At 39.7% G+C, this 17,514-nt stretch overlaps 1 protein-coding gene across 1 annotated transcript in view; it reads left to right on the top strand.

The window, feature by feature from the left end:
- LOC150101943 (caveolin-1-like) overlaps positions 1 to 17,514 on the top strand; it is an 83,692-nt gene that overhangs the window by 24,805 nt on the left and 41,373 nt on the right. Inside the window, exon 2 of the mRNA XM_090400516.1 lies at positions 2,553 to 2,937. Within this exon, the coding sequence (XP_090256642.1) occupies positions 2,575 to 2,937 (363 nt within the window). The 5' untranslated portion in view covers positions 2,553 to 2,574. The remainder of the gene's footprint in view (positions 1 to 2,552; positions 2,938 to 17,514) is intronic.

The raw sequence follows: 17,514 nt of genomic DNA, 5'->3' as shown, positions 1-17,514 counted from the left end.
TTCCTTACAAGAGGCTACAAACAACTCATATCCCCTCGGGGCTTCATGGGGGAAATGGGAGAGTAGCCAATCACTAGGTGGCTTTCTGATTATAACGGCCGAGCTCATGGAAATAGTCGATGAAGGTCACAAAGATCGGAGGCTGGTTGGTTTTGACCTAAGGGTGGAACGTTAGCTGCTTCAGAATCGTAATGAAGTAGAGGTAGAAATAAGTGGTCTAAGATATATTTTCTTTTGTTTGTTTTATTTACTTCATGAGTTAAAAGAATTCATTGTTTAGCTTTCTAGAAAAAAGGACAAACAAGTTTAAAAAAGAAGCCCACCGAATACATGCATTGAATGGAATGTAAAATGGATGATTCAAGTTTGGCCTTGCATTTTTTTTTTTTTTTTTTTTGAAGGCGATGAAATGCTAATAGATGGAAAAGAATACAACGATAGAAAGTAGAATGACATAAAAGTATCTAATGGGTTATAAATGACCAAAACCGGTCAATTTATAATCTGCCCTCAATATTCATATTACAGGACACAAAGGTTCAAGAAAAACGAGTGTCAAATGCAAATTATGTTGTCCTAAAAGGCCTCACTGGAATGTTTTGAATTTGTCTGTTTGTTCCACTGACCTAGGGAAAGTCTAGTTTCTGGACTTTCCGAATTAGCAAAACTTTTTATTGTTTCTCCCTTAAGAAGCCGGGTTGAAACAGCCAGGAATGAACTTTCACATTTAATTAATGGCAAGAAGATCCACAAGGATTTAGAATGTCGTTCATGTCAGTCCCACTGACATCCACATGTTGTTCTCAATGCTGTTTGAATATTTCACGAATGTATAATATTTGTTCCTTCATAGAGGTGGTGTGAGACCAGAATCTCCATGAACTTCGATGTTATTCTGGAAAGGATTTTATTTATCTATTTATAACAGTGCCTCTTACCAACTCGACTGTTCACAACCTTCAACGACTACTTTACAAAAATGCAACCGACTGTTAAAACTTAGCTTCAGTATTGATTGCAAAATCAAACGAAAGTCGAGATAATCTGCCAGAAAGAATTTTTTGAGACCTGTATTCCGATTCAACAAACAGTATCGAACCATGTTCATTGGATTGATTTGGATTTGGGTGGAAGATATTAAGACTATGTGGTCATGTACTCTACTGGATAGTTTGCCTGTTTTGAGGAATAAAAAACCCGCTTTTACATCAAGAAAAACCCTGCCACTTTCGTATGAGACCAACTAAAATTTCTAGATGAGATTCGAACGCAGGGCTTTCAAAACCCAAGAGCATCGTCAATACCGACTGAGCTACAGAGGTTCCCCATGGTCAACAAACCCCTAAAAGCATTTTCAGAATACTTCAGCTTGCAATGATTCCCTTTCAGATTATGTTTTCTAAAAGTGTTCTACTTGGAGGCGCTGTTTTTCAGTGAATTAATGAAGAGCTCTGTCTATTGAAAAACACTGCACCATATTCACTTGCTTTTGGGGATGCGAAAATCCTTTATAAGGGATTTTTCATTGAAGGTGACTCAGTCGGTCTTTACAAGCCCGACTAAGTCACCTTCAATATGGACGATTTTCATTTCATAAAACAGGAAAATTGGCAAAGAACATACGCAATTAACTGATATAATACGCTTAATAGCATTAGTTGCTTCAGCCATAATTCAAAACCACTGAATCCAACTTTTTACTGTATAAAGACAGCCAACAAATGATTGAAGCAATTTCACAAAGCACCTTATGAAAATAAGCATACTACAGTATATTCCGATTGAAGTATGATACTAGACATTATCAGCAGATTTATCTACAGAACTCATTCGCCTAATCAATGCAATTAGGAATCTTACAGGATCATTGTAGAAGCTATGATTTTGCTAGTATGTTCTCTCTCTTTTAGCCTAGCATTAATGTAACATTATTGAGCTTCTGAAATAAATTTTAACTACCTGCGAAGGTTGATATCCTATTAGTACATTTCGGATGACCTAGAAAGATCGACTAATTCGGATCGAGGAAAAAAATCCTTCCTTGGTGACTGGAATCGAACCTATAGGATCATTATAGTTACCGTGTGAAATAAAAAATTAATATCCTGTGTATATTTCGATCCTCTTTTCACAGGGAAGGCGATTAATACATTCTATTAACTGTTCACGGTTATTCGGATTCCTTTATGTGCGAAGAGCGGATATTCAGTGCTCTTTTACACCAAAGCAAAAGTCAATGATCTAGGGTTAGCGTAGCCAGTCAAGTGAGCCACAAGGTGGCTCGAGGTTGAAGGAGATTAAATGTAGCCTTTAACGACGCAATGAACAGCACTCAAGTAATTACAGCCACAGACTTCAATTACGATGTTGCTATACTGTAATTAGATGTTCTGAAGTACAGAGATATTTGGGTGACGTCACCAGAAAACTACTGCACATTGACTACATCCTATAAATCTCATTTGAAGATGTATTCAAGTAATAAATTAATAATAATCGATAGAAACCTTATTAAACGCTTGCTTTATTTACCTCTTTTTTTTTATATTTAGATCTACCAAATCTCGTGAAACCATGGAAAATGCTAAAGATAAAGGTTCTCGCTCTGGTTCAAAAGTAAATCTGAACGAGTCCACCCAACCACTATTAGAGGACATCGATCTAACAGAAAGTAAAGGAGGCGAAATTTCAGATAAAGATCAGATTGAAATGGAAGCAAAGTTGGATGAAAAGGAAGAAAAGGAGAAAATGGATGGAGAAGATGGAATGGTAGAGGAAAAACCCGAACCAGAAGAAGACAAAAAAAGCAAAAAGAAGAAAGAAAAGAAAGAAAAGCCCCCAAAGAGCCACAGGAGATCCGTATCACTTGCAGAGAAACTGACAACCAACTTGAACCTTTTGGACAGGGATGAACGCCACGTCAATGACCATGTCAATGTAAGTATTCAATAAATGTGTAATATTTCATCAATTATTTTTATCTGTTAAAAGTAACAGACTATTATAATCTCTTAAAAACTATTTATAGTATTTTCTCAGATTAATTTGATGCCTACGATTGTAATTTTTTTGTATCATAATCAGTTTTGTCGAGTTTCTTGAATGTTTGTGCTGTTTTAAGTTCTAACAACGTGTTTCAGATAAACCACCTTGGAAAGACATTGAAATCATTTACATCAGGCAGCTTTCAAATTCACCTGAAGTTTTTTTTTTTTTTTTTTTTTGTATAATGTTAATTAATATTCTAGACAGGAAATGCTTTCTCCTTTAAGTCTTTCTAGACATGGGAAATATGTACAAGCACGTGTTTGAATCCCGGTGTGAACTTCGTATTCGGCAACGGTTCGCTTACAAAAATGTAGGGCAGACAAACAGTAAATTAGGCTGTCGTGTACGAGGGTTATGTACGAATGACAGATCACACCTCTGATAGAATGAGAACGATATTAATATTTCTTATCTTTTGGTTCTGTCTAACGATAACGAAGTAACGAGGTATTTGTGTTGTGTTTCAATAAAAAAAAAAAAATGTAATTCCGATCCTTCCACTTTTTTTTTGGAAGTAGAAGTACACCCAAATTTCACAAATCAAAATACTTCACAGTGTTTCTTCTTCTCTTAAAAGTGCATCTTATATTATTTTGAAATTCTTCAGTTCGTAAAATGTTCTCATAGTATTCTGCATTTGTATGTATTAAATACTATTGTATTTTCAAAAAGTTGATAATACATTTGTATTTATTAAATACCATTGTATTTTAAGAAAGAATTAAACCAAGAACCAGTAATATAAAATATTAGAAAATATAAACATAAATGGATGGAACACGTTCAAAGAATGGAAACAGAAAGATTACCAAAACAAGCCTTAAAGTACAAGCCATTAGGGAAAAGAAAACCAGGACGTCCTCTTAAAAGATTCAACTATGACTTCTAAGGCCGGAACAGGCTACGCTAGGCCTAAATCCGTGATACGCATGATGATGATGATGACTATTGTATTTTCAAAAGCTTGATAATATACAATATATACTGTATCGATTTCTTTGAATTCTATCTTGTTAATATCAAATAACAGCATTGCAAAACCTTGCCTCATCAAACTTTAAATTCTAATCAACAATCGTACCGCAGGACGCAGGACATATAATGGCGCTGACACTTTTTATATTATCTGTTGTCTGTTTCCGGAGAAGTGATGGGAGAGATTTGTGAGCTATTTTAGCTCGCCCAGAGTGGGCAGATGTGGTTACACGTCGTCGAGTGTTAGGATTGCTTTCGGTCTCTTATGTTTCCAGTGGTCATTCCGTCATAGTTTCCGGCTTGTTGTATTAATTGATTTGGATGTGTAGATGTCTTCATAAAGAATTTTTCTGCTGGGAGCGTAGTAGTGGAGAGATGTAGGGGATATTTATGTCCTGGTGGATCTAGACGTTCCTGATGAACCACGGGGCGTCCAGTATCATTCGCAGGCACTTGTTCTGTAGTCTTTGTAGCTTGAGGATGTTTGTCTTGGAGGTATGGCTCCAGGCTGGGGAGGCGCATATAATTGTGGGACAGATCACCACTGTCTTGTAGAGTAGAATTTTGTTTCTTGAGCTTAGTTTGCTGTGTCTGTTGATCAAGGGTTATAGCTGGGCGATAACTTTTAAAGCTTTGGTGCATGTGCTCTTGATTTGGCTGTTGAAGCATAATCGTTTATCGAGAAGTATTCCAAGGTATTTTGCTTCAGTTTTTCAGGGAATTTTAGAGTTGAACAGGGTGATGTCTCCTTTGGGAGACATCACCCTGTTCGCCTTCTTGTGAAGAGTATCGTTGTGCTTTTATTTTGACGTCCATCCTCCTGTTTGAGAGGCATGATTTAATCAGGTGTATCATGTTTAGTGGAAGGTTTGCGATGATAAGTTTGTAGAGGAGGCCTTGGTGCCAGATCTTACTGAAGGCCTTTGAGATGTCTACGAAGACGGTTCCAGTGTGCTGATTCCAATTAAATCCTGTGGTAATGTATTCTACCAGTCTATGGATCTGTTGGGTGGTGCTGTGATTTTGACGGAAGCCAAATTGTTCTTGTGGAATGATATTTAGTTGGTTGACATGATCTTGGATTCTGATGAGGACGATTTTCTCTGCTATTTTTCCTAAGTTGGATAGCAGGCTGATGGGACGGTAGGTGTGGGTCTTTGCCTGGTTTGTGAATTGGGATGATGTCAGCTATTTTCCATGACTGGGGAAAGTGCTGCCATTTGAGGATGGAGTTTATGATGTTTTCCAGATGCGCTATGGCTTTGCGTGGTAGTGCCTTGATGAGTTTGTTAGTGATGCCGTCGGGACCTGGGGCTTTTTTGATCTTGAGGTGGTTGATAATGCCGATTATTTCGGTAGGTGAGGTAGGCATTATAGGGCTTGGATTGTCATTGGTACGATTTACTGTGAACCTGACTTTATGATGGATCTTGTATACATAGCTGATGTCTACGTTCTCATATTCAGGACTGCATTGTTTCTCTAGGTTTCTTGCTATGGCTTCAGCTTTGTCAGCATCTGTGTATGCAAGGTGCTGTTCTGCTTTGAGTGATCTGCTGTGGAGATGGAGGTGAGCTTGTTGTCCCATTGTTGATTCCTGTGGTTCTAGAGTGCTTCTTGGAAAGATTTGTTTAGTCTGTTGAGGGCTATTTTGTCCTGGGGGAGCACGTGTGTTGTGATATCTTTTTCTTTGTCTGTTTTTCCCCCTTATTAAGTCCATGATTTCTTCTGGGAGACGGTTTTGTTTGTGGGTAATTGTGGATACTGTGGTTGCTGTTATGGCTTTATTGATTTGATTGGTGAGGTTCTTTATTGCCATGTCTATTTCTTCCTTGGCTTTTATATGGGGAACCGGACCAATGTGTTCTGGTAGCACTTAGGGAACAAAGACCAGTCACCTCCCTCCCAGACAATGGAGGTTTGGGAGGGAGGTGACTGGTCTTTGTTCCCTAAGTGAAGTAGGATTGGGTTGTGATCTGATGATAATTCGTTCAGTGCTTGAATGCTGTACTGGTATTTGATGTTGTGTAGGACGACGATGTCTACGATGTCGGCTGCGCCAGTAGGGCTGTGGTGGGTTGGTTCGGTGGGTCCTATTACGACAGCATTGTTTAATCCTGTGTAGTTGAAGAGGATATGGACATTTTTATTTGTGGTTTTGATATTCCAGGAGGGATGTTTGGATTTTGAGATTTTTTATGCTGTACTGGGCATTCATTTATGCCCAGTACAGCATCCAAGTCAGAAAATAGCAGGGTCTTAGCGGGGGAGTTGTAGGCGGCGTAGATTTTAAGTCTTCCAGTTGAGTTTGTGTGGACTTCGACACCGGTGAGTTCTAGGTTGGAGGTTGAGTATTCCATTGTGCCTGATAAATATGGCTGTACCACCAGCTCTGTAGTCCAGTCGGTCATTTCTATACAGTGTGTATCTTCTCAGTTTTGGATTGTCTACAGGTCTTAGATGAGTTTCATTCATTAGGATGATGTTGGAGTTGTATCTGTGAGAGAATTCTTGAAGCTCCAGTGTCTTGTTTTTTAGGCCATTGGCATTCCAAGCGGCGATTTGTAGTGAGTTTGGGAGTAATCTAGTTTTGTTCATTAACAAGCATTGATAAGATGGTTTGAGTTTCTTTTAGAAATCGTTTTGTGGAGTTTGGTGAAGGATTTGACTTACTGAAGTCTTGAAGCATGTTTGCCAATGAGGCTGTGATGACTGTTGTCATGTTTGGAAGAATTTGGTCCTGTTGGATATCTTTGGATGGGCGGGCTACTTCGGCGTATGTCCTGCTTCGACGGTGGCTTTCCAAACTTGGTATTTCCATTTGTGAGAGCTGGTATTTTATTGTCTTTTGTTGGGTGTCAGGCAACTGGGGAGCCGTCGACTCTGGTGCCTGTGAACAGGATTGAGAGATCTGTTTCCTTTTGTCATCTGTTTTGTTTATAGGGTAGTGACTGCAGCCTCTGTAGTTTGCCGGGTGGGGGCCCCTGCAGTTCGCGCATTTGGCTGGTGAGGTCCTGGGTTTTGAGCAGGTTGCTGTGGGGTGGTTTTGTCAACATTTGAGGCATTTGTAGTCTGCTCTGAAGAGTTTCTGTGCGTGTCCGTATTTCTGACATCTGTGGCACTGGCCCGACGAGGCTTTTTTCCTTAGTGGTTCAGTTGTGATTTTCAGACCACAGATCGTTGTTATGTTGTATATGTTCTTGTGAGTGTTAGGTATCTCTACGAGTACTAGGGGCATTGGAGGACTCTTATCGTCCCGTAACATTTTGCTGACCTTGACAGGTGGGGGATCGTGAGAACGTGTAGGCGTGTCTTCAGTTATTTCATCTGTGCAGATGTTTTCTGTTACTCCCCTGAGCACAACGTTTAGGTTTTTCTCTGACTTCAGTGAGTAAGTATGATATTTAATATCTAACTCATCCATGGTTTTTGTGAGGTGTCTGTAGTCGTCTACTGTGGCAGGCTGGATTTTGACTCCCTCATCTACGTTTTCTGTCCGTGAATAGGCAATTTGGTGGTTTTGCATAATAGGCCTGAGGGCCGTCCATCGTTCTTTTTCACATAGTACAATTGGCGGGACTTTTTCATTGTTGGATGTGGGGAGGTCAGTGTTGGGGACATCTTCTTCCATCCCCTCGTTTACCTGAGTCTCCGCTGTTTTACGTTTTTTTCGAGCATGGGTTTCTGTATGGTCTTTTGGTGTGGGGCAGAGATTATCAGGTTCATCTTCACTTCTTCCCTTGGTGATGAGTTGTCCCCTTCTGTGGAGTCATCTGTCGTTGAATATAGGTTTAGAAACCCTGGCCACTCTACCTCAAATTTCTTCAACAGTTTTTTGAGGAGGTCGAGCGCCAGCTTCTTATCCAGAGATTGGATAAAGTCGGCGGGACGTAAACTGTTCATGTTTAAAAGTATTCAAATATGCTTACCTGAGAAAAATATATATATATATATATATATATATATATATCACCACTGAAATCAAAAACATTCTTTACAACAACAACCATCAAAGCACCCTCCATTTTAGCCTCGTCCAACAATCCTACGCAAGACGCAAGACGTTGCTGACTATAAGGGTGAAGCAAAATGCTTTTATAATCCCTGCTATCTGATAAGGATTGCTGTGTGAGGAAAAGTTTATGAGTTAAGTGCTCTGCTTGAGTGGGTGCGATTTAAAGATCTTCATTTGGAAGTAGGATGGCCTTGGGTCTCCTGTATTTTGAGAAGTCAGTTTCATCATAATTTGCTGCTTGTTGCACTAATTCATTTGGATGTGAAGAGGATGCTGAGAAGAACTTTACTGCTGAAGACTGCAGGAAAGAGTAGATGTAGGGGATATTTGTGTCCCGGTGGAGTTGGACATTTCTGACATACCATGGTGCGTTTAAGATCATGCGGAGACATTTGTTTTGCACTCTCTGTAATTTGAGGATATTTGTACTTGAGGTGTGACTCCAGGCTGGAGATGCATAAGTAACAATGGGTCGAATCATCAACTGATAAAGGAGCAGTTTTAGTTTGGTATCCAGTTTGCTATTCCTATTGATAAGAGGGTAAAGCTGTGCAATAACTCTTGATGCTTTTGTACATGAGGCTTTTATATGTGGACTGAAAGTTAGTTTTCTGTCCAGCAGTACACCCAGATATTTGGCTTCTGCTTTCCAGGGAATCTTGGTATTAAATAGGAAGATGTCATCTTTGGGAGATATTGAGTTTTTAGTGAAGAGCATGGAGATACTCTTCTGAGGGTTTACTTGCAATCTCCATTCCGAGAACCAGTGCTCTAATCTCTGCAGGTTTTCTTGCAGTTTCTTGGTGACAAGGTGCGGTTTAATAGATCTGGCTAGTATAGCTGTGTCGTCTGCGTGTAGGGCAATGATAGATGACATTGGATTGTGCGGAATGTCCGCCATGTAAATCGTGAAAAGTATCGGTGCCAGAAGGGACCCTTGAGGAACTCCTGCCAAGATGCGTCGCTGGGTAGATAATATATCATTTAGTTTGACTTGCATTCGTCTGTCACTAAGAAATGACTTTATAATTTGGACTAGATCTAATGGAATGCCAGCTAAAATCAACTTGTATAGTAGTCCAAAGTGCCATAATTTGTCGAACGCCTTTTCTAAGTCAAGAAAAACTGCTCCGGTGTATTGGTGCCAATTGTAACTTGTGATACTGAATTCTATTAGTCTATGAATTTGTTAGGTGGTACTGTGAAATTGGCGAAAACCAAACTGTTCTGAAGGAAAGATGTTTAATATTTTTACTGAAAGTTGAATTCTGGAAAGGATAGCTTTTTCTGCTATTTTGCCCAAATTAGAAATCAGACTTATGGGACGATAACTTTGAGGCTGCTGAGGATCCTTTCCAGGCTTGTATATAGGAACTGCGTCTGCCAACTTCCATGCAGAGGGGAAGTACTTAAACCTGAACATAGCATTTATTATTGTTGTAAGATATACGATAGCCTCTCGGGGTAGCAGTTTAATAACTTTGTTGGATAAGCCGTCAGGACCTGGAGCTTTTTTATTCTTTAAATTCTTTATAATGTCATAAATTTCAGCTGGGGAAGTAGGTGTGAGTTGGCTGGTACAGGTATCAGTCCGTTTTAACACGTGTCTGACGTGGCGGTGGACTTTGTAAATATGATTGAAATTTAGATTATTGTATGAAGAGCTACACTGTTTTTCTTAATTTTTAGCTATAGTTTCGGCTTTTTCTGCATCTGTGTAAACAATGTTCAGGTCAGATTTGAGAGGAGGAAGAGATTTGTTTTTGTTTTCGATGTTTCTCAGGAACTTCCAAAAGGATTGATCACCAGGTGATATGGAGGCCATAGTTTGTTTCTATGGACTTTTATGGGAGGCAGCTCTTGCATGTTGAGGTCAGCAGCTATTTCAGCTGTTTCAATGTCTTCAGATACTCCTCGGAGTACCACTTCTAAATTTTTCTCCGAGGTAAGTGTGAAGGTATGGTATTGTATACCTCTTACATCCAACTCCTTGGTTAAATTTCTATAGTCAGTCACTGTAGTGGGCTGAATTTTGATGCCCTCCTCTGTGTTCTTGGCAGTGGAGTAATTTATCTGCAGGTTGGCCATGGTGGTTCTTAAGGCTGTCCATCTCTGCTTTTTCCTAAGAATTACTGAAGGCACCTTTTCATTGGTAGAAGCAGAGGAATCTGTGTTGGGGGGGGGAATCTTCATCCATGCCATTTTCGTTTGCTGACTCCGAGGCAAGAGTTTTGCGTTTTTACGCGCGTGCCTCTCTCCTTGATCTGAATGAGTAGAGTCAGAGATTACTAGGTTTAATTTTTCCTCCATTTAAGGAGCGTCTTCATTTTGATCTTCATCAGTCTCTGGTAAAGAGCAAAGATTTAGAAAGCCGGGCCATTCAAGCTCGAACTTCTTAAGGAGTTTCTTTATGAAGCTGAAAGCCAGTCCTTTATCTAGAGAGTCTATAATGATATCAGGATCTATCATGTTTGATGGCCATTTGAGCTTAAATTTCCTTTGGAGTTTATTTACAAGTATAAGCGCTGGCTCTTCATCCAGCGAATCTGTGAGGGCGTCCAAATCTAACACATTCATCATTGACGATTTGCGTATAAACGCAAGTAAATGGATCTGAAATAGATATGCTAACAATGGCGATTCTAACGGCTGTTAGGCTTAACGAATCGCCCTCGTTGCAATTACAGTCCACTTACCTTTGCTGATGTTCTTAAATACAGTATAATCCGCAATTTAATGACTTTAAACACGTCTCTGCTAGTTAATCTAGCTGCTACTACAAAACCAAAGTTTCTCATTATAACTATTAAAATCAAGATTATATATATATATATACTGTATATATTTATGGTGGTGTGTGATGGCGGTTGCCAAGTGTATATATATATATATACACACTTGGCAACCGCCATCACACACCAGTATATCAAATTACGTATCATACGTTTACAATTGACAATTGACATTTATGTCTTTAGGGGTGAAGCAAGATGCTTTTCATATTCCCCGCTATCTGTTGTGGTTGCAGTGAAGGTAAAATTTATGAGCAGAATGCTCGCCCTGATTGGGCATGGAGATTATGCATCACTAAAGGAGGCCAATATAGCTTTTGGTCTTCTATATTTGAATATGTCCGTTGGATCGTATGCTGTAGCTTGTTGAACCAAATCGTTGAGATGTGTGGACGTCTTTAGGAAAAACTTGGTGGCTAAGGATCGTAGAAAAGAGAAAATATAGGGAATATTTGTGTCTCTGTGGAGTTGAATGTTTCTAACATACCACGGGGCGTTCAAAATCATTCTCAGGCACTTGTTCTGCACTCGCTGTATTTTGATGATGTTAGCATTAGAGGTGTGGCTCCAGGCCGGAGAGGCATAGGTGATTATAGGACGAATTGTCATCTGGTATAGTTGTAATTTGATTCTGTTGCTGAGCTTGCTATTTCTATTAATTAGCTATGGCTTTAGATGCCTTTGTGCATGCAGACTTGGTGTGCTGATTGAAAGATAGCTTTTTGTCGAGAATTACACCCAGGTAATTTGTTTCTGACTGCCAGGGAATTTTAGTATTGAATAGTAACAAATCTCCTACAGGAGACATTGGCATTTTTGAGAAAAGAACGGCTGAGCTTTTCTGGGGGTTGACTTCCAATCTCCACTTAGAGAACTAACCCTCCAGCTTTAGAATGTTTTCTTGAAGCTTTCTGGTAATGAAAAGGGGTCTGAGAGATCTGGTTAGAATTGCCGTATCGTCCGCATATAGGGCCAAAATGGAAGTCATCGGATTGTGCGGGATGTCTAACATGTATATAGAGAACAGTAATGGAGCCAGTAGAGATCCCTGCCGCACTCCAGCAAAGATGTGGCGCTAGGAGGATGTAGAACCGTTGATTTTTACTTGCATTGATCTATTTTGAAGATATGAGTGGATTAAATGAACCATTTTAGGTGAGATGCCGGCTGAGATAAGCTTGTGCAGGAGTCCAAAATGCCAGATTTTGTCAAATGCTTTGGATAAGTCTAGGAAAACAGCGCCTGTGCACTGGCGCCAGTTGTAGCTGGTTGTGATGTATTCAACAATTCAGTGGATTTGCTGGGTAGTACTATGGTGTTGCCTAAAACCAAACTGTTCTTTTGGAAGGATGTTTAGGTCATTTATTGAGGTCTGAAGTCGTGAGAGGATGACCTTCTCTGCAACCTTACCCAGATTTGAGATGAGACTGATTGGACGATAATTTTGGGGTAGGTGTGAGTCTTTGCCTGGCTTATGTATGGGAATTACGTCAGCCAGTTTCCAGGTGGAAGGAAAATAGTGAAATCTTAAAATTGCATTTATTATACTGGTCAGGTACACTACTGCCCTCCGGGGCAGTAGTTTAATCACACGATTAGTAATGCCGTCTGGTCCAGGAGCTTTTTTGTTCTTTAAATTTTTAATAATGTCATATATCTCAGCAGGTGATGTTGATGCAATATGGTCAGTGCTGGTGATAGGAAGTTTGAGTGAGTGTCTGACCTTGCTGTGAATCTTATGTATGTGGTCAAAGTCAAGGTTTCCATACGAAGGCCTGCATTGCTCTTCCAAGCTGTGCGCTATTACCTCTGCTTTATCCACATCTGTGTGAGCAAGGCCCTGATCAGTTAATATTGGGGGAAGGGATCTGCCTTTGTTTTTGGTATTTTTCAGTAGTCCCCAGATGGAGTGATCACTAGGTGAAATGGAGGATAACTTTACATCCCATACATAGTCTCTATGAGCTTTCAGTGCATCTCTTACTGCCCCATTTAGTCTGTTTAGATTTGTTTTGTCTTGTGGTGCACACGTGTTACGGAATCTTTTTCGAGCTCTGTTTTTATCTCTAATTAAGTTCATGATGTCTTCAGGCAAACGATCTGGCTTGCGGGCAGATTTGTAGGAGGAAGCTACCTTTATAGCAGAATTAATTTGTTGTGTGAGATTTGTAACTGGAGTTTCTACTTCTTCTTTTGTGCGTATGTGAGGAACAGGTTCAATATAATCCTTGAGTGCGGCTGACAGTCTTTCCCATACAATGTAGGAGTGAGAAGGAGGACACAGGAATTCATGATTTGCCAGCTGTAGTAGAATTGGATTGTGATCGGATGATAGTTCATCCATAGATATGATACTGTACTGAAGTTTAATATCCTGCAGGATAGCTATATCCAGGATGTCAGCAGTGCCGAACGTACTGAGATGAGTTGGTTCGGTGGGGCCTGCCACAACAGCGTTGCTTGATCCTAAGTAATTGAAAAGGATGCAACCATTCTTGTTTGTGGTTGAACAATTCCACGCAGGATGCTTGGAATTCAGATCCCCGGCAATAATGGTGGCCCCTCTGATGCCTAAGATGGCATTTAGATCAGAGTGAAGTAGAGATTTTTGGGGAGGGTTGTAAGCTGAGTAGATTTTCAGTTTGCCAGTGGAGCTGGTGACTACTTCCACTCCTGTGATCTCAAGGTTAGTGGTTGAAGGAATGCTCACATAGTGGTGCTTAATGTAGTTTTTAATGAAGATGGCAGTGCCACCGCCTGTGTAGAGTAGTCTGTCATTTCTGTATAGGCGATAGCCTCTTATTGTAGGATTGTCTGAGGGTCTTAGATGAGTTTCGCTAATTAGAATAACATCTGGCTGATACCTAGATGTGAAGGCACGGAGTTCCAGGATTTTGTTTTTGAGGCCATTTGCGTTCCAAGCAACTATTTGAAGAGATGCTGGAATGAGTTTGTTTCTATTCATTTATGAGAGCTGTGAGGATGACCTGTGTTTCACGAAGAAATCTTTTAGTGGAGGTTTCAGTAGGGTTTGATAGGCTAAAATTTTGTAGCATGTTTGCTAGTGAGGTCATGATAATAGCTGTTAGGTTTTAAGGTGCTCTTGGTTGATTTTGTTCTGGAATTGGCCTAATTGTACGGGTCACATCGGCATAACTTCTTGTTTGCTTTTGGTTGGAGGTCTCCGACTGTGGCCGCAGAGTCTCCGGTTTTGATATCTGGGCCGCTGGTGTTCTTGTACTGAAGGAGGAGGGCTGACTGATTGCCTCCATCCGTCTGTTCTTTGGGTGTTGAGTACATCCTTTGTAGTTCGCCGGATGAGTGTCACTGCAGTTGGCACATTTGGCCGAGGTGGTCCTTGGCTTAGTGCAGGTATTGGTTGGGTGGCTGTCTCCACATTTTAAACATCTATATTCTGCCCTGCATGGATTCTGGGCATGGCCAAACTTTTGGCACCTGTGGCACTGCCCAGAAGATGATCTTTTACGGAGTGGTTCCGGTGTGACGATGAGACCACAGACTGTTTTTAAGTTGTAGATATCCTTATATATTTTGTGAATCTCAACAAGGACTAATGGCATGGGAGTTTTGTCTGTTTTGTACATTCTGCTCACCTTGACAGGTGGCAGATCCTGAGAATTTAGGTCAGCAGCGATTTCTGCTGTGTCAATGTCTTCACAGACACCACGAAGGACTACTTTTAAATTTTTTTCTGAACTGAGCGCAAAGGTATGATACTGGATGCCTCTGTTGTCCAGTTCCTTGGTCAACCTTCTATAGTCTGTCACTGTTGCTGGCTGAATCTTTATGTCTTCATCCATGTTTTTGGCCTTAATGAAGCCAATATGCAGATTGGACATTGTGGATCGTAAAGCTGCCCACTTTTGTTTTTCTCTAAGGATGACCGGAGGTACCTTTTCTTTGGGAGAAGTAGCGGCGTCCGAACCCTGAGAATCCTGTTCCATTACAGTATTGTCATTGTGCGGTTCTTCTGTTGTTCTTCGCTTTTTGCGAGCACGCACTTCTACAAAGTCTGAAGGAGTAGAAGGCATCGACTCTAAATGATCTTCAGCGACGACGTTGTGAGCACGCACTTCTGCAAAGTCTGAAGGAGTAGAAGGCATCGACTCTAAATGATCTTCAGCGACAGCGTCTGAGACACATTCGGGGGGAAACGTGTCGTACAGTTTAACCTTTCCCGGCCAGTTATCACTCAGTAGCTTTCCCAGTCTGAGGAATTCCCTGTAGACTTCTTCGAATTGGGTTTCATTTAGAAGTTTTGTCATTTCAAGAAATAAAAATGTGTTGAGACACAGATGGAGAAAGAGTAGAGGTCCCTCAGGTGCCCCGAGCAGGCAAAGACAATCCTGTGAACTTTTGAGGGTCCACTAGCAGATCCCGTAGACACTCTTAGGTGTCTACCAGCAATAAAATGTTACTCTATTATATATATCCCGTAGATCAAATCGATCTACCAGCAACGGTAGCAAATATTTCACCTTAAAAAACCTTAGAAAATGAAGAACACTTACCTCTGTATATATCATTTATCATTCAAAACTATCGCCACTAATTAACAACACAATGACTCAGCTGACTCTTTAATTTCATCAATAATACACTACACAAAACACTCAATTGAAAAAACCATACGCTTACGCTTTCCGTGCAATTTAGTTATATTTATTTAATGTATAACATAAACAGGTGTCTCTGAATGAAATGAATCATTTTTTAAAAAAATTCTAAAAAGATAATCAGGATATTAAAAATTTACCATAATATATTTTTTTCCTTTAATTGTTTATACTTTTCATTGCTCTAAATTCTAGCCAATATAAGAGCTTAGAATCTCAACCAGTATGACTTATCTTGAGTGATATTGATATTATGATACTGTCTGTCTATTTAAATGCATATTTCATTGCTTGGGAGTAAAGTAGACATTTGGTTATTTAGTTTAATAATAATAATAATAATAATAATGTTGCTGCTGCTGCTGTTGTTTGTTCCAAAGTAAAATGTTTTCATTAATATCAAGGAAAATGATTATGAAATATTTATTATTGATTTTTTTTTTTTTTTTTTTTTTTTTCAAAACGAACTTTTCTTTGTCTACGTTGGTCCACACTCCTGGGCAAAAGAGAGGGTAATACTATGAAGGGTGACTCATACTGTCCTGCTTTTATCAACGATGTCACAGATCTCGGCCATTAAAAGGATAGCCAAAAAGGACAAATGCAATAATTGCCTCAGGCTCAACCCATTAATTTCAAAGTATAATAAATTAAGCGACACACACACACCACCTTTTATCTGAGTTACCATTTAATTACCAGTTATTAATGGGACACATTCCTGCAGCTAATTATATCATATTAAGATACTTGTCATGCTGTTTATTAGATTAGAACAAAGAAGCCAACTCGAAGTTCTTTGTCCTTGGTTTGACAGTGAAGTGTGCGATAATATTCTGAATGTGGAATAGTTCAAAGGACCATTACAGAGGACGGATAAAAACAGATTTTAATGCTATGCTTGTATCCCCCTGATGTCATTAAACTTAAAGACAAATTCAGACTTCTAATTTGGTCTGCCAGGAAAAAAATAATTACTTTAAATCTTTGATTCATATTCCTCATTCGAAGGCAATTCCCCCCCCCCCCCCAACCAAAAACTTGGACTGAAATTGTTTTCTGTGATTGGAAGCCTCCGCATCTAATCGGCCCCTAGTTTTACTGCGTACGTTGTGTACTTCCTTCAACTGTTCATCAAAATCCCCGGGATTGTATTACTGCGACCTTCTACAATAGGACGTGGTCTAGGAGGACACAGGGAGTTATTTAACTTGAATAAAAATTGCAAACAGACGCTTGTAAGTGCTCTTATAAAAGATGCTTTATCTCTCAACAATGACACTGAAGACTTGTGGAGACCTGGAGGAGGGGGGGAGAGAATATTTGGGGGTTTTAAATTAAAGGCCTCTTCGTTTTGTTATATGACCTTCGTAATCTGTTCTGAGTGAGGAGGGGAGTGATGAAATGTCTCATTATATTGTGATTCTAGTTTGCAAGATGGTCAACAAGGGGGGAGTCAGTCTTAAAAGTACAATGTTATGGCCCATCTTATTCACCTCCGGGGCTAATCTTGAAGATTTATTAGGATTATAATGAGTTATGACACATGGAAAGAGGTATGGTTTATTGCTGGCGGTGATCATGGACAAACAGGAAGTTTTGAAGAAGCACTAGCTTGTCACGCATTGATGCTTTCTTCCTGGTGTTGCCAACAAACGCCAGTGCACTTAAAAAACATGAGGGGGGGGGGGGAGAAACTCTCATTTATTTCGATCTTTCATTTTATGTACTTAACAAATTATCAATCAGCTAACTGGGCGGATTTGAAGAAGAATTAAAAAACAACAACATTAAATTGAATTGAAATGTTATGGAGGAGCTATAGAAAAATATGAAATTTCTTTTATTCGTAAGAAATACGAATAAAAGAAAAGCAACTTACTTAGAAATTAATATGAACATAGAGGCAATCGGTTAAGGTAGTGTTTCTCAACGTTTTTGGATCATGCCCCGCCTCAATGCCTCAAAGATTTTGATGTCCCCTCCCCTAGCATAATAGTCAGCCAAGATCTGAAAAAGTATAATATAAATATGTATAAATATGTGT

This window comes from Typopeltis vanoorti, chromosome 11, assembly GCF_054136105.1.
Source record: "Typopeltis vanoorti isolate ZY-2024b chromosome 11, IOZ_Tvanoo_1.0, whole genome shotgun sequence".
Lineage (NCBI taxonomy): Eukaryota > Metazoa > Arthropoda > Arachnida > Uropygi > Thelyphonidae > Typopeltis > Typopeltis vanoorti.
The sequence above is the reverse complement of the archived record's forward strand: the minus strand, read 5'-3'. Positions and strand labels throughout refer to the sequence as shown.